The sequence below is a fragment of the Schistosoma mansoni genome, chromosome 2 (assembly GCF_000237925.1).
Source record: "Schistosoma mansoni strain Puerto Rico chromosome 2, complete genome".
NCBI lineage: Eukaryota > Metazoa > Platyhelminthes > Trematoda > Strigeidida > Schistosomatidae > Schistosoma > Schistosoma mansoni.
In genome coordinates, this window is record NC_031496.1 from 19,936,205 (window position 1) to 19,963,933 (window position 27,729).

The 27,729-nt window shown below is 35.0% G+C and overlaps 3 protein-coding genes across 3 annotated transcripts in view; 2 read left to right on the top strand and 1 right to left on the bottom strand.

Annotated features, from left to right (window-relative positions):
• Positions 1–7,898, bottom strand: part of Smp_147330 (putative atp-dependent RNA helicase) — a gene marked incomplete at its 5' end in the record, with an annotated part of 56,595 nt that extends 48,697 nt beyond the window's left edge. Inside the window, 5 exons of the mRNA XM_018796015.1 lie at positions 1,470–1,592; positions 2,413–2,718; positions 7,439–7,527; positions 7,561–7,656; positions 7,688–7,898. Coding sequence (XP_018650270.1) covers positions 1,470–1,592; positions 2,413–2,718; positions 7,439–7,527; positions 7,561–7,656; positions 7,688–7,898 — 825 coding nt within the window. The remainder of the gene's footprint in view (positions 1–1,469; positions 1,593–2,412; positions 2,719–7,438; positions 7,528–7,560; positions 7,657–7,687) is intronic.
• Positions 7,899–14,384: 6,486 nt separating this feature from the next.
• On the top strand, positions 14,385–20,567 carry Smp_147340 (hypothetical protein; the record flags this gene model as incomplete). Its single annotated transcript, XM_018796016.1, has 5 exons — positions 14,385–14,508; positions 16,007–16,069; positions 17,790–17,938; positions 19,929–20,167; positions 20,261–20,567. 5 exons carry the CDS (start codon positions 14,385–14,387, stop codon positions 20,565–20,567), a joined length of 882 nt encoding a protein of 293 aa, XP_018650271.1.
• Positions 20,568–25,276: 4,709 nt separating this feature from the next.
• Smp_147350 (hypothetical protein) lies at positions 25,277–26,587 on the top strand (the record flags this gene model as incomplete). The annotated part of the gene is made up of 2 exons (XM_018796017.1): positions 25,277–25,609; positions 26,390–26,587. 2 exons carry the CDS (start codon positions 25,277–25,279, stop codon positions 26,585–26,587), a joined length of 531 nt encoding a protein of 176 aa, XP_018650272.1.
• Positions 26,588–27,729: the final 1,142 nt, after the last annotated feature.

Here is a 27,729-nt window from a genome sequence, read left to right on the forward strand (position 1 = left end):
ACATTTCATCTTCATATGATGGGGAAACGTTAAGCCTGATAGCCAGCTTTTAATTCCACTGGCAAGTGAATGATTTCGAAAGAACCAGTATCCTATAATCGCTTACGTCTCAAATGACATTTCATTATGATCATTTTTTGTACTAATATATTGTATGTGCCATAGGAAATATTTAAATTCCTTTATCAGTTGAATTATATTCTAGCACCAGTTCGATTGAGGATCCACGTAGATGATTGCATCCTTTATCAATCAACAATATATTTATCATTTTACCAATAAAAACTTGCTCATAACAAATTCTGAAGCCTTCTTTATAACACCTGTTGATGTTCACGAAATAATGATGAAACTGAACAAGCCGAGCCGGTTTTTGGAAATTTTTCAGCCAGAATTCAAGGAATCGTTGTCTAAAGGATTATATTTCCGCCAAAATTAACTGTGTTAACAACTCGTTTGATTTTTTGAGCCAGGGAATTTATTCGAAACTTTGTTACTTAAGGTCTGGATTTCTGGTCGAGCTTCTGCTAAATAAATGCCCAAAACCGAGTCTATTTTAGATAAATCCATTAATTTTTAATATATTCAAGCCACAACATTTCGAAGGTCCACCGCAATTCTTAGAATTTCATCAATTGTCAACCATCATAAATTACCAAAAGAGTAGTTTCTACAAGATAGATTATACGATTAGTAGTTTAAAAGGAAGGATTTTTTGGTGTTTTTCCTGATGTGTACTCTGGCTACAATGACCAGTGAAATATTAATTTTCAATACGTTCCAGCGCTCCGGAATTGATTTCTTGTGAAACAGTAACTGAATAGTCGAAGGAATTAATTTTTAATACTTAGCTTGTTTGTTTTAGAAGGTTGATGATGAAAGGAAGATATTTTTCTGATGTTCAACAAAAAGAAGTGAGGTTGTTATTGATCAAATAATATTACTTTTAGAGGTGACTACATGGCAAAGAAAATTATGTCTTGAACGTACTACATCAATCAAAGAATGGATTTCAAAAGGTTAAATGATATGATACCACAGTCTTTGGGAACAATCAACAGAAATTCTTAAGTAAATAAAATTCCCGTCTTTTTAACCCTCCATGAGATAGTTTAAATGTTCATCCATAAAACACAAATTTTATTTAGATAACTTATGTGTGATATTCCTGTCATTTGTTCGTACTACCGAATGTTAAAATTCAAAGGGATTATATAATTCAGTATATAACCCATAGTTAAATAATATACGGAGTTTTCACCAAATTATGTTGGAAAGTTGGTAACTACGTGTGAAGAAAATCCATAGTACTACTAAAAGAAATTTCATGCTTGAATTTCTTAAGCTCAACACAAATTTCCTTTCAGAATTATACATTTCGCCTAATTTATCTTTAGTTTTATAATAAGTCTATTCAAAGCATTACATGGAACAAATTTCATATTTGAGCATATAACCTTCTTACTTACTTCATCAAGAACGATGACATCATAGTCGTTCAGAAATGGATCCCTCTGCATTTGACGTAACAATAAACCCTCTGTGAGAAAAAGAATTCGTGTAGCCTTAGTACGACTTCGTTCAAAACGGACCTAACAAAATATTTTTTCAGGAAAATATAGGCGTATTTTGTTAGTAGAATAAATTCATACATTTATACAATAAGATGAAAACAAATTTAATTCCGCTCTGAAAACTGATGGCAATTAAAATCACCAATCACTGTCCTTTTTATTCATAGGTTTTCATAACATATCAGATCAAAAAGATCTGATTCTCTATACAAGCACCAAGATATTATCTTTAGGGAAATCATGATATAATTTTGGTAGTAACTAGTAGGGAAATTCGCAAAGTACGTTACATTTAATATGAGACCACACACTGGATGATATATACTTACATTGGCACTTCCAATGAGATATGAACTTAGAAAGCAGTCCACATCAGTTCTCATTCGTATATTAGACTTTAATTGAAGTATGCACTGAAAATCATATTATTCAGAATGAGTAAGAAGAGTTGAAACCCAAAAACTGATGTTTTTTTAATTTGTCAAAATCTTTATTCAACCAGAATGTATCAGAAGAACAGTGAACTTATGTGTTTGTGTTTCCCTGTTGTTAGTACTAAAGATTATATTTTGATAAATTTTTGTTTGCGTATATTTATCTTCAGTAGATATTACGATATTAGGATTATTGATAGAAGTAGAATCCAGGATATGAATCCCCTCCCCCTACATGGGGCACGTTGAGTGAACGCACCTGAATTTCAGTACACATATTCGCAATCATTTGAGAATAAGATATATAACTTTAAACTAGTCCTATAAAAGGTAAGTTCTGTTTACTGAAATTAAGAGTTTCATGATAACTAGAAAGTATTTTTAAAAATCTCGTCCCAACTTACTTGATATCCAACCTTAGAGCCTCTTTCATTCAACATCTCAGTACTTACACGTGCGGCCAAACTAATACACGCGATGCGACGAGGTTGAGTAACAGCAATATTTTGATAGGAGTTAGGTCCAGGTGTATCATTCAAGTTTGATTCACCATAATATAGGTACTGTGGTACTTGTGTTGACTTTCCACAACCAGTATCACCAGCGACTATAACAACTTGATGTTTAGATAGTGTGGATAATAATTCTGTTCTAAAGTTAGCGATCGGTAGAACACTTTGATCTATTCTAAGTTTCACAATTCGAGCGAACTAATAGATAATTAAAATAAAAAGGTACTTATTAAGTAAAAAATGTGGTCATGAAAAAAGAGGATTAAAATAAACATTTCTTCTAAATGTTTGCAAACAGCTCTGGGTGAAATTATCAATGCTTTTTCTGGAGAAAAACAATTAAGAAATAAATGAAGACCTAGAACTTAGTAAATGAAGACGGATCATTTCCAGTTTGAAAAGCTTTCTATTTTAGTCATACAAGTGTGTGAAACTACCCCACTTAGTTGTTCGATATTCTCCCGTCCTGAAAAAGCCATGACTCTTGGAGAAACAAATTAAAGTACCTATGGACTAACCTTACAATGAGAGCGAGAAGTAATAAATTAATCTTGCATGTTAAACGAAAACAAAGCTCATTTATTTCAGACTAGTTGAGACGTTTCCTTAGACGTTTGGAACAAATTACGGGGGATTATTGTTTAAAACGAACGCCTCGTGACTGAATATAGTAATACAGGAGAGATTTTCTCGTATCTCTGGGTTATAATAGGAGTTTAGAAGTAGGCGGGTACCGATTCCCAGTCCAAAAAGTTGTATTTACCTAAAGATATATTTTACCAGACCAAGAAACTTGACTAAACATCGATAGGACCACAAACAGTGAGCACCATAGTTTCAGTAACTAGAAATAGTTTTAAGTTTCAAGGCAAAGTTTTGGTGTTGGCTTCGCCGCGTGTAATATGAATAACTTCCCAACACTAATCAGGACCTTCCTTAATACTGTGCCTTAATTATCAAGATCTAGGTAGTCGTGTGTCTGCAATCATCATCGATAAATGATTAGATCTTATCCCAATAATCTCACGATAAGTAAAGATAAAGACTGTTAAACATCTGCTCCTTTGAAAAGCACTTAACTAACGATTACCCAAGACCATCAGCCCCGTCATTACCTTCACAATTTTCTTCATACCCTTTCGGTAAAGAATTGCTTAAAACAACTCCCGCTAACCCCGACTATTGTAGTTGGTGCTAACTGTATGACCTAACGAACTAGCAACTCTAGTCTGTCAAAAGAGAGATTTAAACTGTATTCCGAATATTTCAATGCCTATACTATGCATCACATGCCCCCGAATGCCCTGGTACGGTACAGGGAGAGTCTGCTCTCCCTCTCGAAATGCTCTCACATGGCCACGCGCATATAGCCTCTGCCAGGGAAGTCCTACTCACTGCCTTCTCGTGGCATTACTGTTGTTTACTAAATTGAGAGGACGAAAAGCGAATGTCCGGCGCTTTAACCGGGTTGGTGGATGTGGAGGATCTACCTAGGGGAGTTGGAAGACCCTGATTCCAAACCAATGGTGCACATGGGCTCCAGTATCCTGAGGGAACAAATGGCATATGAATCAATCGTTGGTCATCGGCTACCATGGGACTGCATCTCCTCACGATGCTCCACTGCCTTTTGGATAAGACCTTTAGGTCGAAGGCTCCGGGTGTGGCCCCCTACCACCTGCTTCAGTTTGGGCACCTGGGCAGTATCCCAGCCCTCACACAAATCAAATGAGATTTGCGCGGCGCATATGTATGTGGTGCTTCCTTGTACCAATATTTATGTTTAAATAAATAAATAATATCACATCGGAAATCATGATGTGAGAACAAAAGAAACAAAGAATACGGTGGTAATTAGCGGTATTAAAAAATTTCTTGAACCTGTTAAGAGTACAACGACTACAACTGTTGTTATTGGTACTTCAACAAGAAAACCGTGAATCGAATAATGGGAATAGGAACACGAAGGCGCTAAATGAATACACTAATTTTAAAATGATTTACACTGGTTAGTATTCAGACATGTATATATTAAACTGAGTAGTACTTGACATTAGTTGACTAATAATTTGTTGAATACAGATACAAAATATCATAAATGTAACCATCTATTACCAACAGATATAACTAACATGACTACTCCTTCCTCAAATGTAATTAAATGTCGCAGACGATTGGAAAAGGAAATTAAGATGATAGGTTACTGATGTTCTTATTGGATTTTTACTCGCAGTATCGAAAATGTCTAGCTGTCACGGAAAAGCAGCCGAAAAAGACGGCTTGTTGGGTCGTTTTTACAGCAGTTATGTGTAGTAATCAAAATTATAGACGATTCAGACAAACTTGTGGCTGCATCAATTATATAGCTTGTTTGACTAGACATTGATAGCGTTGCTTTATCTTTAATACACTTAAGACAGCTTCAACAAACATAAACCAGGAAAAAAAGCCAGTTCTTGACTGAAATGATGGTTGAAGTTATAGATGTTAGAAGAAAATTCCCTTCAGTTGTTCTCAATAGAAATATTTGAGTCGGATGGGTTTAATTAATAATGTTGACTCCATACTATAAATTCGTCATGAATGTCATTTTAGAAGAAACGCAGAGGCTTGGTGGTCGAAACACTAACCCCCTAACCAGTAACTTACATGTTAGAACACAGATACAATTACTTTTGTTTGGGTACTACACAAACTGTGTAGCTCAAAGCCTAGTACATAAATGTGGACGTTGTGCGAGCTAAACTAAAATACTAAAAATTCAAAAGTAGCACACTTAATTTGATTTGGTTGATCTTTTTTCTAGATTTACTAAAGCTGACTCAAAGCATCTAATACAATACAGTTAACTGAAAATACAGACAAAATTCTTTCTTCCGAACATCCTCAATGCCCTTGTAAGAATACTTAAAACAAAAAGTCACATTTTCCAAGGTTAGTGTTGTCGTAATGTTTGGGTTTGTTATTAACTGAAATGAGATAGTATAGTGGTTTAATGACTTTACTATATAACTCGGTACATTTAATTTGTCTTGATGACATAAGTGAAGTTTAAACATATTAATTAGATAACCTACTTCAAATTTTACCATAGATGAGATTATTATCTATTACTACTTATCGATGACGGTAAGGAACATTAATATACAAATGAACTATTATTCCTAACTTTATATTATAAAACGTTTGGTACAAAATGGGACTAAAACGGCATCAAACAAAGCAAAATGATATGGTGAATAAAACAGGAAAGTATCGCGAAACCGATATATAAATAAGAATACTATGTATTCAAAAATACACTTTAATTAGGTGGGAAAAAACTAATGCTACTTTTCAAATAATACGTATATCTTACTTCAGTGAAGAACCCAATGGAAAACTAAGGCGTGATCATCATAAGCAGTGATGGATGGTGGCTGGCAGTGGAATCCATGACGCATGTTTCGCCCTATTCTGGACTCGTCAGCTGGATGTATTTGCTCCCCAGAGTTGTGTACTCAGGGAAGATTCAAACAACCAATACAAAAATGAACTTAAAAGTGACAGCCAGAGATCTATATTTTCGGCTATGTCTGATAACATTTCATGCTGCTGAGGTGCGTAGTTTCTAAAATTCTACCAACAGAACAATAATAGACCAACAGATATCAGCCTATCATTCATTTCTCTATGCGATATAGTAAACAATATCGGTTTGATTTTCCCATCCTATCTCAGAGTCAGCAAATATCGTATGATATGAAAACCACTGTGATGAAATCCATCATGTTCCAATATTTGAAACATTCGCTTCAGTATCGTAATGATTAAAGTATCATTAACATCGGAGTGCATGGTCCTTCGAGAACGTCGATAGTACAGCAAACCGCCAAACATGCTCAAGTTAACAGTACCAAGCTTACAAGCACTAAGCATAATTGCACATCCAATCCACGCCCAGACTAGTAACGCGACGGCTTTGAAGGTGGTCCAGATTGGAATGAATCTTTGTATCTTTCACTATATGTAGACTGATTCCATCTGACTGCACATCATCACAAAAAAATCCCACAGGAACAAGATCTGCAACTACTTCTAATGGTTTAAACAGATTTCTATCATGTTTACGAAGTTAATTTAAGTTTAAATGGTAAACGTATTTCATACACATGGACAACGATCGTCAACCGACTAAACACGATTACGGTAGCATATATGTCAATTGACAGCATAAAACAAAATTCATATACTTAAGTTGGCAAAATATGGCTATCTTCACCAATAAACTTATTTTCTTATAACCTATCTTCAAGATGTTGTCGGTGACACGATTTTAGATCTAGAATGCTTAGTATGGATGAGAAATCATTAAATGCTTCGAAACGACATAGGATACGGTCAGAATCAATCAGATTTAGGATAGCAAATTTCGGTACAAAGTTCACTCACATATTTGGCTAAATAGCGTCTTAGCATTTTAGCTGATGTCAGTTCGTGACGAAAAACCGTAAATCTAATTCCTTACCCTAACCGTCAACTGTGAATCATAATCGTTATTCTTCAAATTGTTTTATAACCCTCATTTAGCCCTAGTAAGTAGATGGACACTCTCAAGGTTACTTTGGCGTCGCTCAAAGATCGTCCATAAATTATAGTCTCACCATCTCTAGCCAAAAAGCGTAACCGATCCCGAAGGTATCACTTAACACGCTTAGTCTGTAAGCCTTTCGAAAATTCGGATTATCATGTCTCATCCGAACATCACACGTGTTTGCTTTACACACTTAATTAGAAATATCGCCTCTACTCGAAGATTTGCCTTAACATTAAAGACGATACCAGAACGCTTTTACGAAGATGAGACCACAAAATAGTATGGAGTCAACAAATGGTTTCGAAGAATATTTTTCATATGACAATTAAGAAATAAATGTACCTTGCGCTTCAGAAGAAAATCGAGATACATGTCATATATAAGATGAAAGCAGTCGAGCTCTGAACGAGCAAGAGATCTGTGAGAATGTCCTTTTAGTGAGGCCTAAATTTAAATTTAATTACTTGACACATCGCTATGTCTAACATAGTCCTCCAAACGATAATTGCTAGTTCGAATGTTTAACTTCGACTTCTTACTTAAGAGGCACCCATCAAGACCTTTAAAAATAATAGTTGAAGTTTGACAAACCTTCAGAACAACTCTTTCTGACAATTTTCTGTAATCTTAGCAAAAATTTCCAAAATTCATCGTAAGCACTCGTATCACTGTCAGAATCGTAATACTGAATATTAAAGATAACCCACTGATGAATAATAGCTGATTTTGAATTGGGAAAAAATATATCTGTTAGACGCTTTTTATGAGCTAGGAAATCTGCAAGTGCATCTTCGTCCTTCATTTAGCAGCAAGCAACGCACAACTAGAATAACTGGCAAGGATCTTTAACCAATATTCAATAAGTAATCGGTCTCAAGTGAGGATTGTAGCTTAATTGACCCAAGTTAACTACTGTAGTAAGTGCTTAAGAAAATGGCCACTTCGCTATAAAAATTATAATGAGATACCATCTCTCTTTTCCGAGCAGGGCATTTCAGTCATCGATAACTTTTGTAGAACAGCTAAATCACTGTCTACATTTATTTCATTTTGCTTTTTGGACAGTTGGCTGATAATCTCAGAGATTGCCGGGCGAAGATCAGAGTGGAAGATAACTTATCCTAACGTAACTGATGATTTGAGATACCACTGTAAATTTATCACTTAATGTACACTAAAAATGATACTGCAGCCGTAAATCAATCCCTGGAATCAATAGCTTTGTAAGCCTTCGACATTGGATGCTGACCACATCAATTTTAATAGACTCATCTATCTGAAGGCGCTCGGTTATGCATTAGCACCAGATTACGAGTGAGAACTCCGTGCTCAACATCACCTGCAATCGCAGGCCAGTCTAGATTAGTCACTTCTCGATATATTGATAACCTATCAAAAATAATTTCGAACCTCCTCGCTTCTGTGTTTTGATTTCACTGGATGGGCCACGATTTGATTGTAGAAGATGTTGCTGTTTAACTTGTTGTCAAACGACAAATACTTGTGGTATCTTCAATATTTGTAGTGTTAAGTGACTGCACAGTTACTTAACACTAATAGTGACATCTTGGAAGACGTTATTCGCTTCTTACTCCATGAATAATATAAATAACCGATATATTGTATAGATTTTGTGTCAGAAACTTTCAATTCGATACCAGTGCCAATTGTTCATCGTAGTACACCAGCCTGCCCGAAGGACCCAAGCGGCATCAAAGACTAATTCCACAAATTCTAAGAAAATGCCTCATAAACCGATAGAAATCCTGCTCCTTTTTATTATGGTCCTGTGGACGTCTTACTTGGTTAAGTTGAATACGTAGGTAATAATCACAGCCAAAACACAAGCACTAGCCAAAGCTCGTGTTTAAATGCGAACTTCAGGATACTCTACATAATCAGGCTAGACTCTTCAGTTGTTAGTGAATTTCCCCGAGGAACGACACGTTTCCCCACAGACCTAAGTTTTCGGCATGAATTTTTTCCCGTTTAATGTCAATCTGAAACTTCTTTAGTTACTTCTTTTCCACGAAAACTTCCTGTTTTCACTTACGAGAAGTCCTATTGACATGAAATTGCTCAGAAAGATAATAATATTATTTCGAATCCATGCTGTGTCATTCTGTGTGTATATAACGATTGAGTAGACGCTCTGCAAATCCACTTAACGCTAGTAATGCTACTGTAGTGATAACTCGATTAGTTGGCTGCAATTGTTGTTGGAGTAAATCCCCCAATAAGATGCGTGTATATTCTTGACTCAAATGGCTTCTAACTAATTGCAACTACCCAATTAAAGGTATTGATTCAAACAATCAATTATTCCACAATTTCAAATCGAGGGTCGTTTCTATCCTACAGTGTTGCCAATGTTACACTATTCATCCTTGGATCTACCCTATTGTTTATGTATGTTAATTTTCATCGAGGACACGTGCAGTTATGTTTTGTTTAACATATTTCTGTTAAAGCAGGTACACGCCATTTTTACAAGCATGATCTATAATTTACGGCATAGGTTTGCGTGGATGATGCTTCCCAAATAGGTTTGCAAAATAGATAAAATATAAGTAAAAATAAAAGACTGTACATTCGTACAGTTGTGACAGAGAGTTATTAATCAGGTTTATGTTTTAGTACTACCCTGTGAGTGCAGCTTTTATAATCTGTTTCAAAAATGATATCGCGTCCACGCTGTGACTGTGGGAAACTCAAACCATGTCCAAACCAGCCGTTGTTGTATTAGAATTCTGATCTTGCTAAGTAATTATGCAGCACAACTTTTTAAGAAGTTTATAGCTATTATAAAGTAGATATAAATGGCACCAGGTATGGGCTGTGACCCTTAAAGATGCTGATGTCATGTTTGCTTCAGGTGTAGGAAGCTCCATAGCCATGCACTGAGAGTGTGACACTGAAAAAAGAAAAACAAAGGAGCAGTAGGGCATTTGAATATAAACCTTAAACAATACATAGCAATTTTTAGTGGAACATACAAAGGTATGATATTTTAGTAGACAGAATTTATATTAGCTGCTGTTGCTAGAGTGAAGTGTGGTTAGAGCCTTTACAGAATACAGTAATAATGAACTATGATTTGTGATTTTTAACAATGTGGAATGGGTTTGAATGATGGAGGGAAGTTGGAGCTAGAATAAGGAGGACTGTTCACTAGAATAAAAATTGATTAGTTCTCCTTCTTTCCATCTGATGTAAGTCACTAGGTCATAAAGTGAACGTTTGTGTTAGTATGTTATAGGTTATCTTAGAAAAATTGTGAGTTGCACATAAGGTTGGAAACAAGACAGAGATTGGTATGCCTAGGAGGACAACATCAGTATCACTGATTGCATCGGGCTTGATCATAAAGAGCCTGAAACAAACAAGATGTTCTGTCCCACAGACATGAGTGAGTTGAAGTCATCGCCTTCATCAGTAATGTCTTCTGGTTAGTAACCCCAACCTCTCTACTTTTATAATGTGAAGCTAATTAAAGTTTAATTTTAGATAAAATGAAATGTTTCACATGATGCTCTATGCTTCACATCCTGTTGGGAAACACTATTTCCATAAGTAACACTGTACAAGACTATCAGGTGGTGACGAATTATTGACTGGTGGTAATACACCGACGCAATACTTCAAATGATGATAGTTTCAAGTATGAGTTGCCAATCAAAGTTTAAGCACTAAGAAAATGGCATAGTGGAGGACGAATGTTTACCGAATCAGGCGGAAAAGTGTAGGAACATAGTAGTTATTTCCCTGTTACTTTCTTCGTTGTGTCATATAGTTGTCTGACATTCCCTTCTATTACAGCTTTTTCCACTGTCGTTGCTGGGTGTTCTACGTATTTCTGATTGTCGGTTCTAATGCTCATACCGCTTGCTTATATGCTTCTGTGTATTGAGATTGTGACTTGACTTTCTCTGTTCTTGTTCGGCCGTTGTTAATTTCTATCTTTTTGTTCTTCCTTTCTTCAATCTTGTCCATGGTTTTGATAGAGATCCATTCCTTAAAATGATGCTTTGTGCAGTCCAGAATCTACTGACACGTTGAAGTTTGTACCGCATTGACCTCTTTCCGATGGATTTGCAAATCTGTCTCCATTTTCATCCCTTTCTCCCGGTCAGTCCTTGTCATCCCATGATATCTTCGTACCCGATGTTGTCCATTTCAACCTTAGCGTTGAGGTCTTCCATCAGGGCATTCAAGTCCTTTCCTAAGCACTTCGATATGATTGATTTCAGCCTCTCATACAACTGATCATTATTGTCGTTGTTGCTATCATTGGTGGGTGCATAACATTAGATAACATTTATCATGATTTCCTCTTTCTTTGTTTCGAATGATGCTTTGACGATCTTGGATCCATGAGATTCCCATCTTATAAGCACTTTACTTGCTTCTTATTATAGCATAAGAATAACTCCTTGAGTGTATGGAGCATTTTCCTCTTCGTGACCGGAGTATAGCACCATATCTCTCGACTCTAACCTTTTCTGTCTGATCGGCTTGGGTCCAGTCGGTTTCACTGTTTTCGAGCAGCACATAGATGTATCTCTTCATTTATCTCCGTAGCTATTTGATTGGTTCTTCTGGTCTCCCGCAATGTCCGGACATTCGGTGTATCTATAATAATTGTTGCTCTGGCTGTAAGGAAGAGTATCGACTTTGTGACGTCCGAAGAATCTAGGTTTTCAGTACGTGAGGTCTTAATTCACAAGCAGTTGTTAGTGGAGTTATCGATTGGCGGGATCTGAGTGGTATTGCTCCGAATATCGGATGGAAATGTCACCTACTTCTTTGAAATTTCAGATTCGCTTTTCTGATTACAGCAACGACAGTCAATCAATTCAATCAAGTAGACATTTTTTTATCTAACCATCCAATTTACGTACTTGAAGTAGCATGAACACTTCAAAAAACCTTTTAACTTGTAAGAAAATTAACTACCAATAAGTTTAATTACAACTCAATGAAAATTGTGATATTTGGCTTATTCACTTTTGAGATTGTTATGTCATGGTGAGGACTAAATTACGGGCAACTTCTGAGAACCACTAATGGACTAATATTATATATATTCTTATTGTATAAGTTCTCAGTAACTAGATTATGTATATCCATATTCCTCTTATTATAAGCTTCACTTTGACCGATAGATTATTGATAATATTATATCATTTTCTGTTATTAAACTATACTCAGTATATCAATTACCGTCCACCACGTTCACAGCCATTTCTTGGCTCGATCTTGTTTAAATATCATTTCCTATTTTATGGTGTGATACGGTCTGTTTAGCTGGTATATAAACCAAGTATGTTTGAAATAAATGATTCTCATAGTGGGAGCTGTTATTGACGTTCTGGAACCAACTGGACTTGCTAGGAGAACAAAGGATCAATAAGGACGCTGCTAAGCTGCGGACGTCATTGATTTGGCACACTATTGAGATTGGATAAGTCGTATTTCGATTGGTGGATAATTCACGCGATAAAAAGCCAGACATAAAATCAGAACTGGGGTTGTGGCTTGTATGAGATCAGAATATGATGCATGTAGGACGAGGTGTTCTATCTTGGGAAAATCTTGAATAACTCCTCTAAAAATTGTTCGTGTTCCACACCTTGAACTGCTGATAAGTTATCAACACAAGTATAGCAGTTCAGTATGGTGACTCTCATCAAAAATTGTTGAGTAAAACACAGAAAATATTTATTAAAAGGATAGTCCATTTCAAAGAACTTGGTAGGATTCACAGTCTGTGTACAATATTGTACTAGTAATTCCTTTGAAAATTGGAATAAATATATAAAAGTATGGACAACAGTAAAGCAAACAGTGCACACTCCATAAGTGAATATTTTCACGGAAGCACACCAAAATGTATTTTACATGTGTACCTGTTTCCTCTGTCCAAATATCAGAATCTCTGACCTTCCGGTAATTAGGGATCATGACATGTTAATTAAAGAATCGGTTGTCTTAATTCAGTTGGCTGAGATAGAGTGAAGAAGTTGACGATGCCCAATAGCTGATTTGGCCGTCAGATAAGATAAATTTTAGTTCATTTATATAGTCCCGGTGTCCTGACGTCAAGCTGTAAATTACGTAGCTGGATTTGTATGAAGTGGGATATTTTTAACGAAGATTTCCAGGTTGTCCATCTAAAAATTACTAAAACATGCTCTATGATGGTGCTTAAAACAAATTGTGAATACGTATTTCAAAGTGCAATATATTTATGGTTATCGGGTCAGCCTCAACCGATGAATATTTCTCCGAACAGTTGTGCAGCTTCATTAGTGTACATTCATTGATTTATAAGTAAAGCTGCTAAGGTTATTTACATAGCCCATTTTATGAGGTGACCGGCAGTGTATACCAAACAGGCGAGTCCTCCTTCGATCAATTCGTAAAGATAAGGGTGAACATATAATAGTTGCACTTAAGAGCAATGCACACTAAATTTAGAGGTAATAGCTGTAAACAAAAGTACGAGTAATACACAATAAACAAATGTTGAGTGACAAGATGGCCAGGAGAAAAAAACTCGACTCAAAAATGAAATAGATAGCACAAATATGTTTAAATACTTTTAAATATCTCAACTGACAACGGAGTCTCATTACAAGTCGTGAGTCAGTAATGACTAATAAGTATTAGTAGGTAGTAAAGAAGAAGAAAGAATCGAATGAGACATAAATCAGGGTGTTTAGATTAAGTAGAATTATGACTAAATGCTCACTAGTTTGCTACAACCAGGATTGATACGAATTCCACGGCTTTTATTCTTCTTGATACAGTAATTTTTACCTTTCAGTATTAATTTAAAAACTTGTGTGTAATCACCCATATTAGTTGCTTGGTATATTTAAGAAATAAGAACAAAGTATCGACGTTAATTAGAGAGTGATGTGCACAACATATTATCAAAATCTTCCTAGATAACTCATAAATTCTTTTCTTATTTGACACAGTACCAATTAGAACTCCTTATATTTAGAACACATACATAGTTTAATAACAAAACACGCTGAAATATTTTTAAAATTTTGAATTTCACAGTTGATAATATTTTATGATACAATATGTATTGTTTTACGAGACCGTGACTTGATAAACATATTGCCATTCTCATGACATTCAGTTATATTTTATGTAGTTACTAGTATTGGATAAACTACGGTATGTAGTTTTATATATGTTCTTATGTTAATTTTTTACATAAGCAGATTATGTCAGTAGGCTCAGTCAACATTTTTCACACTACTAATGGAGAATGGCACTTTCAGAATCATCCAGACGAGAGAGATTTTTAGTATTTCTTCTTTTAATCGGTGTAGCTTTTGCAGCAGTTGTTGGAACTGGACTGTCCATCTATTTCTGGAACAGAACTTTTAATGGTATGTTTATACATATTTTCACTGTAGATATTTTATTATATCCTTGCCTTAGTTTACTTATTTGATGACATAACATTTTATATGAGAATAATCATGACTGTGTTGATAGTCATTAGTTTATTGTGCGGACATTTAGCTCTTTTTAACGTATGTTTCTTGTAAATTTGAATATCTAGTTAACAGAGTTTATAAAACTAAGTTAAACCACCAGATAACTGATTTCTTGATCATATCGTCATTTTTATTATGAATTACCATAAAGTTCCATTGTGAAGTTATTTTTGCCTCGCATGGTCTATGAATTGAAGAGCGACCAGCACTTACACGTGTGTTCGAACTTAGAACAGCAATATTCTATGTTTTGAATAACGAAGCGGAAATCAAAGAACACTTGGCTTCGTCATGTTCACAACACGTATCCGTTTGTTAAAAGACACTTATGTATGCAGTGATGGTGGCAAATAGGAAAAGAACTTTTGTTTAGTAGTTTCTACCGACTATTTAGAACGTACTAATAACAGGTACACTATAATGTTATAGTGAATAACTGATTGATTGAATTGAAGAAAATAATTATATTCGCGCCGCTCAATATTAGTACTTGAAAAAACAAATTACCATGAGGCGAATCAGGAACATCAGAACTGTTACAAATGAAGAATTATCAACTATAAAAGACGACAATCATAATCTATAATACACTCACTATACGTATTGATTGTACACATACACTCACTACTAAACGAAACACAATCACATGAGGGGAAATGTATAAATACGATCCGTTGGGATTCATCAAATGGATAAGAATAAAATAGAAGAAAAATCTTTGGGATGTGTTCATCACTGAGAATGTTACTTATCTAAAAAGCGTGAATCACATAATATGTGTGACATGACATTATGTACTCATGATTTGTCAAAAATCATTTACCGCGACGAAATATCTCCTACTTTGTGATTTCGCAGTCACTCAGACGAATGATACAAAAAGCAAGTCAACCACAGTACTATAAACATACCGACAATCACCGAAATTTCCAAACAGTGTTTGACGATTAACCGTTTCATCAAGATAAAAATATTATTTATGATAAAATGGTTCCATCTACGGTTGTTTCAGTCGTAGAAAACGAACATGATATTTTCAAAATAATATTCATCATCGTTCCTAAACAATGTGATAGCATAAAAGCACTTCATGAGAAGTTGAATTAATTTGAATTTATATACAGTCGAAAATGTGCTAAAATCAAAAACACAAGAAAAATCAATTGACAAGGATAAAGGAAAAATAAAACTAAACTTATATAGAAAAATTATGACAAAAATACATTCGCGATTGCAATCACATGGTTGTTTCTGTAAGTGATTGATAGAAAACGTAACTGACACACAACTTCATGCATGATGATGTGAATTCAAACGAAGTGTCTGTATCACCTCACTGTAAATACACTTATTATTTGTTTATACCTCATTCACACTTCCTCCATAGAACAAGGCTCTTTACCACTCACAAATGAATGTTCATCACAAGTTGAGGAAGAAACGGAAACAGGTGAGCGCGTGAAATGGGTTTTTGAGAGCTTCAGTTTTAATATTTACACTTTGATTATCCGAGTGGATGACAAATGATTCGACGAACACTGACATGTCCGTCATTGTGATGCTTCCATCTTTCCATGTGTCACTTATCGACATTATTTCCTGTCAACAATGATGGTTTGGTGATGGTTGTAAGTGACGTGATGAATTTCACAATATTATGGTCGGTTTGACTGTAGCTTTCGATGATATGTAACTCTCATGTTGTCATTGAAAGCGATGTTGATTGTTTGTCTGTTTCGGGGGGTCTCGAATGTAATTTGTTGCGTGTGTTAGTGATGTACCTTAGTAGGTACTGACTGTCTTCTCTGTTGTCTGTATTCACACTTGTGTTGAATCAGCCGTTATTAATTTGTCCATCAGATTCACATATGAACTGCGTCACAGATAACTTCCAGTTGCTCCTCTCACTCTCAAATGCTCTAGCATTGTTCGAAAAGCCGTCATTCTCAGATATTTTGCCTCCACTTCCTTCCATTAATACACATTAAACAGCGAAATGTTGACGCACTTCAAATCAACACTCCCACCATATTTTCTCCCAGTCTACCGAATCAGACATGATGTGGCACATTCATTTCTGGTCTTGATAGAGTGAACTATGTTATGCGACACGGCAGTTTCTTCACTCGTGTCTTCGATTTCGCATTATCAAACTTGTTCAGCAGAAGTGATGAAAAACAGATGATTCAGCTGAACTGTTATTATCAGTAATTAGCAGTTGTTGATCATTCTAATTTGAGGTGTTCTTTCGACCTCTCAGAGATGCTGGTATATTCGGTGCACGCAGTGCTCATGTTTAACTCGGTAAATATAAACTGGCACGAATGACTTGGCATTCAACGAAATATTTATCAATGTTGCTCTGTTCACGGTACCTTCTGATCATTGTAAACTCACACGGTTTCTAAAAGCGTGCTTCAGATGACTCGTTTCACTCGATTTACAACAAGCCTCACTCTTCAATTACATTCGTAATTGGCTTCACATGGTTGTTTCTGTAAGTGATTGATAGAAAACGTAACTGACACACAACTTCATGCATGATGATGTGAATCCAAACGAAGTGTTTGTATCTCATCACCCTTAATTCAATCTTCTTTATTTGAATTTTCATGCTATATTGCTACGCGTTTTCAGAAATTTCTTGAATCTATTTTTCATTCCAATTTTAGCCTCTTCCGTATTTTTTTCCTGCTATTTCTTATTTATTTTCGCGTGTTACTTATTCTTATTTATTTAGTGTTCTCCCTTCTTCTTCAGATTTTTTTTGCGCTCGCCCTTTTTTCATCTTTTTCTTTTCAAGGAATTTAATGTTTTCTCCTTATCTTTCTCTTCACTATTCTTTACTCCTGATTGTTTGGAATTATTTTTCTGTGAATTTTGTTTTTACATTTCTCTTTTTCTTAGGATCTTTCTTTCGCATTCTTTATACGTTTCAGTTCTGTGTTTCTTCCTCTTCTTTTATGTATTTGTCTTGTATTTACCAAACCAATATTTAGATTTTGAGAGATTCAGTCGATGATTTTACACTACATTACTAAATTCACTCAACTTTACTCATCCACAATGACTTTGATTGACTATTACTTTATCTTCGCCAGCGTGATAAGAAAGACGTCACACACTAGCTTAATCTGAATGAAATTTGTTGTATCTTCTCTCACTTACAGCGAAACCGCGCTTCGATGTTAGTTGTCCAAATAATGCAACTGTCATTTGTATCGACAAAACCTGTGATAGCTTCGAGAAACAGTCATGTGTCATACACTCTCCAAATGACTATCTGGATAATTCATCAGTTACAACAGACGATATCATTGTAAAAATGTGTGTCTCATTTCTTTTTTCTATTGTTTACATTTGTCTAAACCGGATCTAGTTACAATGCGTCAATGCATGATAATTAACAGTATTTGAATTACAGTACAAACTAGGAATCTCAAAAGTGACGCAATTTAGCCAAGAAGTACTAGATGAGCACGAACGGATGTATTGTATTGGAATTCGAAATAAAGCAGTTATCAAGTGCAAGGGAATCGTTAATTCATACAAATACCACATAAAGTCGATGTACTTTGTGCGTGATTTGATTGGAACCCATGCTTTGTATTTATACATAAATGATGGTTGTTGTTCAAAACTCGTTATTTGATAAGCAATATATACATGAGATTACACACCCGGGTACATTTACTAATATTTAAAAATAAAGGCTATTTCTGATCAATACTTCACCATAGAAGTTTGTGTTGAATACAACAAATAAGCATCGTGAAACCTAAGTAACTAGTTTTCACGAGTCCAAAATAGATGCTGTCATGACCACGTTTTCACATGCTGTTCATCAACTCGTGTCCTGAGCTCTTATTAGAAAGAATTTAGGAAAAGTACATCCAAACATTTTCGAACAAGTTTGTTGAAATAAAACAGTACGCTTGAATGAATATAATGCCTATAAAGTTAGTGTTAATATTCGGAACATAATTTACGGTTTTCATAATGTGGTGTAGCACATTGAATCAATGTCAATCATCTCCATCCAGATTATTATGTATCTAATATTTCACTCTGGGTTTCATGTACAACTAACACTTCATGCACAAATGCGATCGGAGTCAAGCTCAAAAATTCATCCAAGCACGTCATCGTTTTCGTTCTGTTTATTATTCTGAATATTGTTAATTTCATTAAAAAAAGGATAGTTAGAAGTCGTCTTTAAAGTAACTAAAAACAGAATGTAAGGACCGGTTGTCTGCACGTTCATTGAAGACAGAATACTGAAGACCATACAATGACTGAATTGTACCAGATAATTTGATGCTTTCTTATGTTGTTACGTATTGTTAGTCAAAATTTGGGAATTCCAAGAACTATGTATTCTGCCTAGTCTTATCGGTTTGATCAGGCCTCGAGAAACACTGTTTCTCAACTGGTTTACAAAGCACTTTGATAATAGAGTCTCTATTCTTGAAAATGTGTGTTCAATTACGTGAGCAGTCTCAATGAAATTATTATCTGTGACATATAGTGATTCTTCGAAATAACTACATGGAGATCTGCGTGAGAAAAAGGATGTATCTCAAACATCGAATGGAGTGTTAGAAAACGACAAGTACTGGTCAATACAACAACATTAGTATAATGAGTAACTCAGGGTCGAGTGCTTGGATTTCACCCAATGAATTCAGCATTCTCTTTTACACTCATAGATGTGAAGACTGATATGTGAAATAGAACCACACTAATGGTCTAATCGAATGTCTTAACCATAACTTAGTGGAGCACTTTACAGCAAACCATCAGGTAATACCATGAATAAAAGTCGTGTCATTGAGAATAAGTAATAAATAGATAACGGTCTCTAGAATCCCTTTGACATCACCATTTTATGGGTTTCTTTTGCTTTGATTAAAACGTGCAGAATATGCGAATGTACCGAGTATTAAAGCAGCCAAAAATTTCTACGAAACATGCACGAATGTCGCTTCGATGGACGGTCCGTTGATAAAGACGGAAGTTGGTGAAATGATAGAAGCAAATTTCAACGGATGGTTGATGTCAGCAAATCACTTACATACCCTCAAATCCATAAACGATTTTATTGAGATTGGAAAGTTCAATCTGACCGCTTTACTTTTACCGCTGATAGTTCAAAGTGAAGGGACAACTTTCTTTTATTTAAGCATTCTTCTTTATCTAGGAAATTTTGATGCATTCATTTATGTAAGATTTCAAACAATACATGTTTTGGTTATTTTCATGCACCATGAAGTTCTAAATACATAGTTTAGATACTCTGTTCTACTTAGAAAGCTTGGTTGGAGGAAATTGCAGGTGTCAAAACCTTGAGGACACCACGATGCTTAGGTGTTGAGCCGTGTGTCAAAAGACTGATATCTAATGCATCAAGAAGTGGTTGTGGAGCTGTAGATTATATGAGATTGGAATATCATGCAAGTACGACAACATGTTCGATCCTGAGCAAATCTGGAACAACTCCCACAAATCTTGTTCGTGTTCTACACCTTGAGCTTCAAGCCTCAGCACTGTCAGTGAAATTGATGTGACAAACAGTGAGAGAAATAAGGCTGAAACATATGACTGAAATCTACTTTTGAACTGACGTAACGGAAAGATGCAGGTTGTATGTAAATAAAGATAATAACGCCGATAAACTTCGATGGCATCGTACTGGTCAGTCTGTTGTGCTTCACGAAGCTAAGAAGTTTAAGCAACCAGAAATCCCTCAATGGCTCATTGTTCGTTTACTGGATATGTCAAAGGGTCAACATACCGGATGTGACATATTTGTATTGAACTGTCATGTCGATGGTGCATTAGCTGTAATATTTACTAGTAGTTGTCGTTTAACGTATCCATTTTCGTTTAGTTTTATTCAACTTGCTATTTGTATCGAATTTATATCAAGCAATTTATGGAAACAATGATAATGTGCAACACGTTTAGGCTATGATCTACAAATTGATTTGTCATTATTACATTTATTCGGTGAAGAATTACGATATTTTATTCAATAGCTACAATATTATATTGGTTTTGAGGTTTTAAAATGTGTCTGAGTGAATCTAGTTAAGCGAGTATATTCTACTGAAGATGTTGGTGACGTTATTAGAGCTCCGCAAGCAGTCTTATCAAATGTATTTACAAGATGCCCACTAGATGATGAATCATGTCAACTTCGTGGTTAGTTACGAGCGATATTTAATTCAATCCAACACTATACTGAGTTACAATGAAATATAATAAAACTGGTATATATGAGAAAGGTGAACGCGGAAATTATGCACCAGAAACGTGCGTTAGGTTTGCTATTTAGAAGGAGCGGACGATTGAAAAATAGAATGTGGATAAGTTTCTAGAGTGAAGCGTTGTTACAAAAAAGTACACAGTTGCGGATGTACCAATGTTAATCAAAACAGCTTGGATAACATGTCGTCATACTATTCCGTTCAAATTTCTCCTGTCAAAATAACAATTTTTATTTGGTTTCTGCTTTCACAATTATTCCTATCACTCACAGTTTTATTTCTTTAAACATTTATCGATGAATGGTACAGAGTAAGGTGGTGAAACACTATAGCTCCAAGAGACTTAAACCAAATTTTTATGTTCATTAGTAATAATAAAATTATTTGGTGGAACTTAATGGTGTTTTAACTGCTATGTGTATCTCATAATTAAGATTAAGCATTCATTTAAAGAGTATAAATGATGAAATAAATTTATTGAGCATAAAAACAAGTCAACAGTTTAACAACCAACTTGATTGATTTCTTGTTGAAGTTTATAGGGTTATGACGTTTCAGGTGTAAATTACTCAGAAATTTGTTTCAAAATGTTTTTATGGAAGCAAAGTTATTTTGCTAAGAATTTTTTATTGTTACGGATCCCAGTTGTTTGGGAGCGTATGACAACATAATAAGGTAAGTCAGATAGTCAATGAAAACCGAAAACGTGAAATACTGTTTATTTCAAATTTGTCACATTTTGACGTTCTGAATCCTTAATTCTCCTCGTCTTCCATGAACGATTTATTTTTACTCAAATACAGTGATATCTGGAGAAAACCAAGTCAGAGGCAAACAAGAACAATAGCCTATGATGTGGAAAAACAGTTAGTCTGTATCATTTATGAAATTCACAGAACTGTAATCACTCTATTCCATTTGAACAGCTTAATCTTATTGCTTTCTAAGGAGTGAAGTAATGTGTAATTTTATAGTATAAAAAGAATCGAAGATATTTACTGTAACAAGTTTTAAACTAGTAAAAGCCATCTATCCTGATTGATATGATGGGTTAAAAAGGCAAAATTACATTTTCTTTTAACTCATTGTAATTCTTGCTGAACATTACTTTTACTTTTAGTTCAGTATGATGATCATTCAGTATAGCATTGTTTTTTCTGTTTTAGCGTGCTGTTTTATTCAGCATAACGTTGATTTACTTCAGTGTGATGTTTATTCAAAACACAATATTATTGCATTAAATTAACGTAAACTGTATTCAGCATGGTATGCAATGTGCGACCTCGCTATAATTTTGCATATAAGACTTTTTACTAATTAATGATCAAATGTGTTTACAAATCATTGTATAAATGAGTGCATTCTCAACTCAAGTCGTTCTCATGTTCTTGGGGTTTATAAATCTTCACTTGTACCAGTCTTTGTGTTCTTACTTTGGGTTGTGGGAATTGCAGTGGTTCCTTGCTCCAACTACGTCTAATAAACAACTTGGATATAACCCTGAAACGAGCCTTAGTATTCTACTCTTTATAATTTCTTGGTGAAACTCGGTCTGTTCCTAATAATCACGTCTGAATATGTCATCAGATGAAATAATTCGAGGGTCTCAAGTGTAGCTTCATGGGCTGCTTTGTAATGCTCAGTTTGACGTTGATTATTTACCATTTATTTGATGAGTAACGTACCGTCATACTATTTCGAGCAAATAATTTGTGTATATATAACAGCTTAAACTCTCTGATAAAAATATATTTTGTTAGTATGCTTACTAGTGGTTCTATCTTTTGAGATCTGGCCGGTTGTAATTACCAAATCATCAGTTTGGCTATCTCATTCCGTCTATCATTTTACCAGTCAGTCATGTCATTATCATGTACATGAATCACCATTTATCATGAAATAACTTTACTCAAAAATGACAGAGTAGAATTACTTGGACAAACTGTAGCGTATCATGATTTTTATAAGGGCGAAATGGTCCCGAGTTAAAACACAATCCATCTGCATATAGAGTTAGTGGAATCGGTGATTGATTTTGTAAGCAAACTATATTAGATGAATTTGATTGTGAAATAAATTCTTTCTCATTGTGCGCGTCGTTGTTCCAATTACTCAATAAATGAATTTGTTGAATTAGGCGACCGAGGGTCGTTTCATTGAGTTCTTATTAGTAATAAACAAATAGCAATATTATTGTCATTAGATCTATAAACAAAGCCAAGGCCTACTTAGACCAGTTTCATTTCTTGGACTGGTTACATGATCAGTTGATTGTCTCCCTATCCACATGAGACCATGGTCTTGAAAAAATTCCTTCATTTCAAAAATCTATGGATTGAAATAATATATGTATTTATTCATTTCATTGCTTGCTTGTTCCTGTAACTCTTCGCAACGTCTCTGAAGCCTTTCAATATTTTTCTGATCTATTGATCCAATATTATCTTCTCTCATGTCAGCATGGATCATTTTGAGTTTACTTTCCAGCAGTTTGATTTGTGAAGTTTGCCTTTTAATCACTGATTTCTGCAAAAAAAACTTGTAACAGATTTCCGGATTATGAACAGAATCAAATGTGTGCCGAGTGAAATTCTGGAATGCAGGTTCTCATAGAACGTTTCTCCCTGAATTCCTTTATTTAAATCATCTAAGGTTTACTCATTCCAACATTTCAAACCATTTATTAGAGTCACAAAAAGCAAGAGGATAAAAATATTGGAGCTGTATGCATGTATATTATTCTGGTAACTGATTTATATGATGTAAGGCCATAAAGTTTCTTGTTAATTTGCTGTCGCTTAATAAAAATTCGTTATATCAAAGAACATTGAATTCCACGAACTGATACCTTAGCGAAACTAAGGTTGAAACTAATGAAACTGTAAGACGTTTGACCGTTGCTTAGGGTACTCACGGCCTTTTAAGCCAAACAAGATATCAACTCTTACTCTAATATTTAGTACTTATATGAAAATGTGTGAGAATTAAATCAATTATGAGCAAATAGCTAAAAAGAAGTGGGTCGCGCAACTATTTATAACAAATAAGAACCAATCATGATAAAAAACGCAAATGACTTGAAGTATCTTCTAGGCGTTGAGTATAAAGAACGGCCAATAGTCATAAGACACGCTGATTAAATGCTTGGAATAAGAAATATGGTTGCTCAGGTTAACATAAACCAATATTCCATCATCCCGTTTTCTATGGTAAGTTAACGTAAATAATTTGAGGTGTCTCAATCTGTCTTCATAAGATAGTTTCGATAGACCTTCCAACATCTAAGTCCCGCGGCGTTGGACTCGTTCCAGTATATCCGCCCCATGTTTGAAACAAGGACTCGCTGCTTGTATCTCATATTTCAAATGTGGTCACACGAAAGTCGGGTATAATAATCTATACATTTCCTCATCCTAATACTGGGAAGATCCACGAATAGATCGTAATACTCAATAGCCTTTCGCAGCAGCAGCAGCAGCCTTACAGTAACTGGTAGTTTTGAGATCATTTCTCAGTATAACTCCTATATCTTCATAGTTTTTTACTTTGGGTGACACAAATCCACATATTGTGTAGTAATACGAATCATCATAGTTATTTAATCGCATCACAACACTTGTTAGAAATCACTTCTAGTGACCACTTGTCCATCCATACTACCAATAAGTTGAGATCATCCTGTAATACCATTTTATCCGACATGCTGTGTATGGGTCTCCAAACCTTTATGTCATCGGCGAAGAGTAGAACGGATGATTTGGCTACTGTTGGTTATTCATCTAAATAAAGTAAAAAGAGAAGAGGATCGAGGATTGTGCCTTGGGGAACTCCACATTTTTAAGGCCCCCACTATGAGAGAGCTCCGTTTACTCTTACCCATTGTCTCCTGTCATGGAGAAAGTCAATTATCCAGTCTATGGTCGTAAAATGAAAATCAAAAGTTTCCAGTTTTTATTTAAGACCAGAATGGAAGACCTTATCAAAGGCTTCACTTAGATCTATGAAAAACACAACTACAGGAATATTTCGATCTTTCGCCTAAGCCCAGTCTTCTTTTGCAATGAGAAGATTTCTCAAACATGATAGGCCTTTCCGAAAACCATTTTGTTTCCTGGATAAAAGATTATGTCCTTCCACATAGTTTGTAACAGCCATCCGAACAGTTTTTTCCATTAGTTTTACAACTGCACCAGTTAAGCTAACGAGTCGATAGTTACTAACTAAATCTTTACTCCCAGCCTCATACACCGGACTAAGTATCACGTCATTCCAGTCTCTCAGCAATCTGGACTGCCGCAAAGACATATCAGACAGTATCGCTAAAGGTTCAGTAGTTAAATCTGATAAGGCTTTAATAATCCTAGGATGAGGACTGAGCAGGCGTAGTCATGACAATGACGCGTCAAGGTTGCGAGCGTGAAACAAAGTTTCGAGTTTCTAAACACGTTGAAGGAAAAGTTACGTTATTCTGTCCAAGCACTTCCAACAGATCTCCATCTTGTGAAGTCCCATATTCTGACGATAATCTTTATGATGAAATCATCTCAGAAATAACTATTCGAAGATTCACCGATAGTCTAAAGACAATGGATAATGGTGAGAGTGAAGTAAAATTCGAAACTGTGCTGAATCAACGAGCGCCTAATTTTACTAACGACCCAGAACTACTTTCCTCACTTTTGAAAAAGAATGAGGCCTTGTTAAAGGAAAATACTGACTATGTAAGTCTCAAGAATTCACACACATATATCATGTTAATGTTGCCATACTTTTTTCTACAGTACATTTGGTTACTACCAGAGTTTTTCAACTACTTAGGCTTTTCCATCTATTTCGTTCATCATAAATTTTGTCAGATCTTGTTTCGAATGTTTGTCAGTCAGACTATTCAGTTAGGTCGTCCCAGTTACCTCTATTACCGATATTACATCGCCAAGGACCTACTTAAAGCCATTTGCGTTTTTTATCATGATTGGTTCTTATTTGTTATAAATAGTTGCGCGACCCACTTCTTTTTAGCTATTTGCTCATAATTGATTTAATTCTCACACATTTTCATATAAGTACTAAATATTAGAGTAAGAGTTGATATCTTGTTTGGCTTAAAAGGCCGTGAGTACCCTAAGCAACGGTCAAACGTCTTACAGTTTCATTAGTTTCAACCTTAGTTTCGCTAAGGTATCAGTTCGTGGAATTCAATGTTCTTTGATATAACGAATTTTTATTAAGCGACAGCAAATTAACAAGAAACTTTATGGCCTTACATCATATAAATCAGTTACCAGAATAATATACATGCATACAGCTCCAATATTTTTATCCTCTTGCTTTTTGTGACTCTAATAAATGGTTTGAAATGTTGGAATGAGTAAACCTTAGATGATTTAAATAAAGGAATTCAGGGAGAAACGTTCTATGAGAACCTGCATTCCAGAATTTCACTCGGCACACATTTGATTCTGTTCATAATCCGGAAATCTGTTACAACGTTTTTTTTGCAGAAATCAGTGATTAAAAGGCAAACTTCACAAATCAAACTGCTGGAAAGTAAACTCAAAATGATCCATGCTGACATGAGAGAAGATAATATTGGATCAATAGATCAGAAAAATATTGAAAGGCTTCAGAGACGTTGCGAAGAGTTACAGGAACAAGCAAGCAATGAAATGAATAAATACATATATTATTTCAATCCATAGATTTTTGAAATGAAGGAATTTTTTCAAGACCATGGTCTCATGTGGATAGGGAGACAATCAACTGATCATGTAACCAGTCCAAGAAATGAAACTGGTCTAAGTAGGCCTTGGCTTTGTTTATAGATCTAATGACAATAATATTGCTATTTGTTTATTACTAATAAGAACTCAATGAAACGACCCTCGGTCGCCTAATTCAACAAATTCATTTATTGAGTAATTGGAACAACGACGCGCACAATGAGAAAGAATTTATTTCACAATCAAATTCATCTAATATAGTTTGCTTACAAAATCAATCACCGATTCCACTAACTCTATATGCAGATGGATTGTGTTTTAACTCGGGACCATTTCGCCCTTATAAAAATCATGATACGCTACAGTTTGTCCAAGTAATTCTACTCTGTCATTTTTGAGTAAAGTTATTTCATGATAAATGTTGATTCATGTACATGATAATGACATGACTGACTGGTAAAATGATAGACGGAATGAGATAGCCAAACTGATGATTTGGTAATTACAACCGGCCAGATCTCAAAAGATAGAACCACTAGTAAGCATACTAACAAAATATATTTTTATCAGAGAGTTTAAGCTGTTATATATACACAAATTATTTGCTCGAAATAGTATGACGGTACGTTACTCATCAAATAAATGGTAAATAATCAACGTCAAACTGAGCATTACAAAGCAGCCCATGAAGCTACACTTGAGACCCTCGAATTATTTCATCTGATGACATATTCAGACGTGATTATTAGGAACAGACCGAGTTTCACCAAGAAATTATAAAGGGTAGAATACTAAGGCTCGTTTCAGGGTTATATCCAAGTTGTTTATTAGACGTAGTTGGAGCAAGGAACCACTGCAATTCCCACAACCCAAAGTAAGAACACAAAGACTGGTACAAGTGAAGATTTATAAACCCCAAGAACATGAGAACGACTTGAGTTGAGAATGCACTCATTTATACAATGATTTGTAAACACATTTGATCATTAATTAGTAAAAAGTCTTATATGCAAAATTATAGCGAGGTCGCACATTGCATACCATGCTGAATACAGTTTACGTTAATTTAATGCAATAATATTGTGTTTTGAATAAACATCACACTGAAGTAAATCAACGTT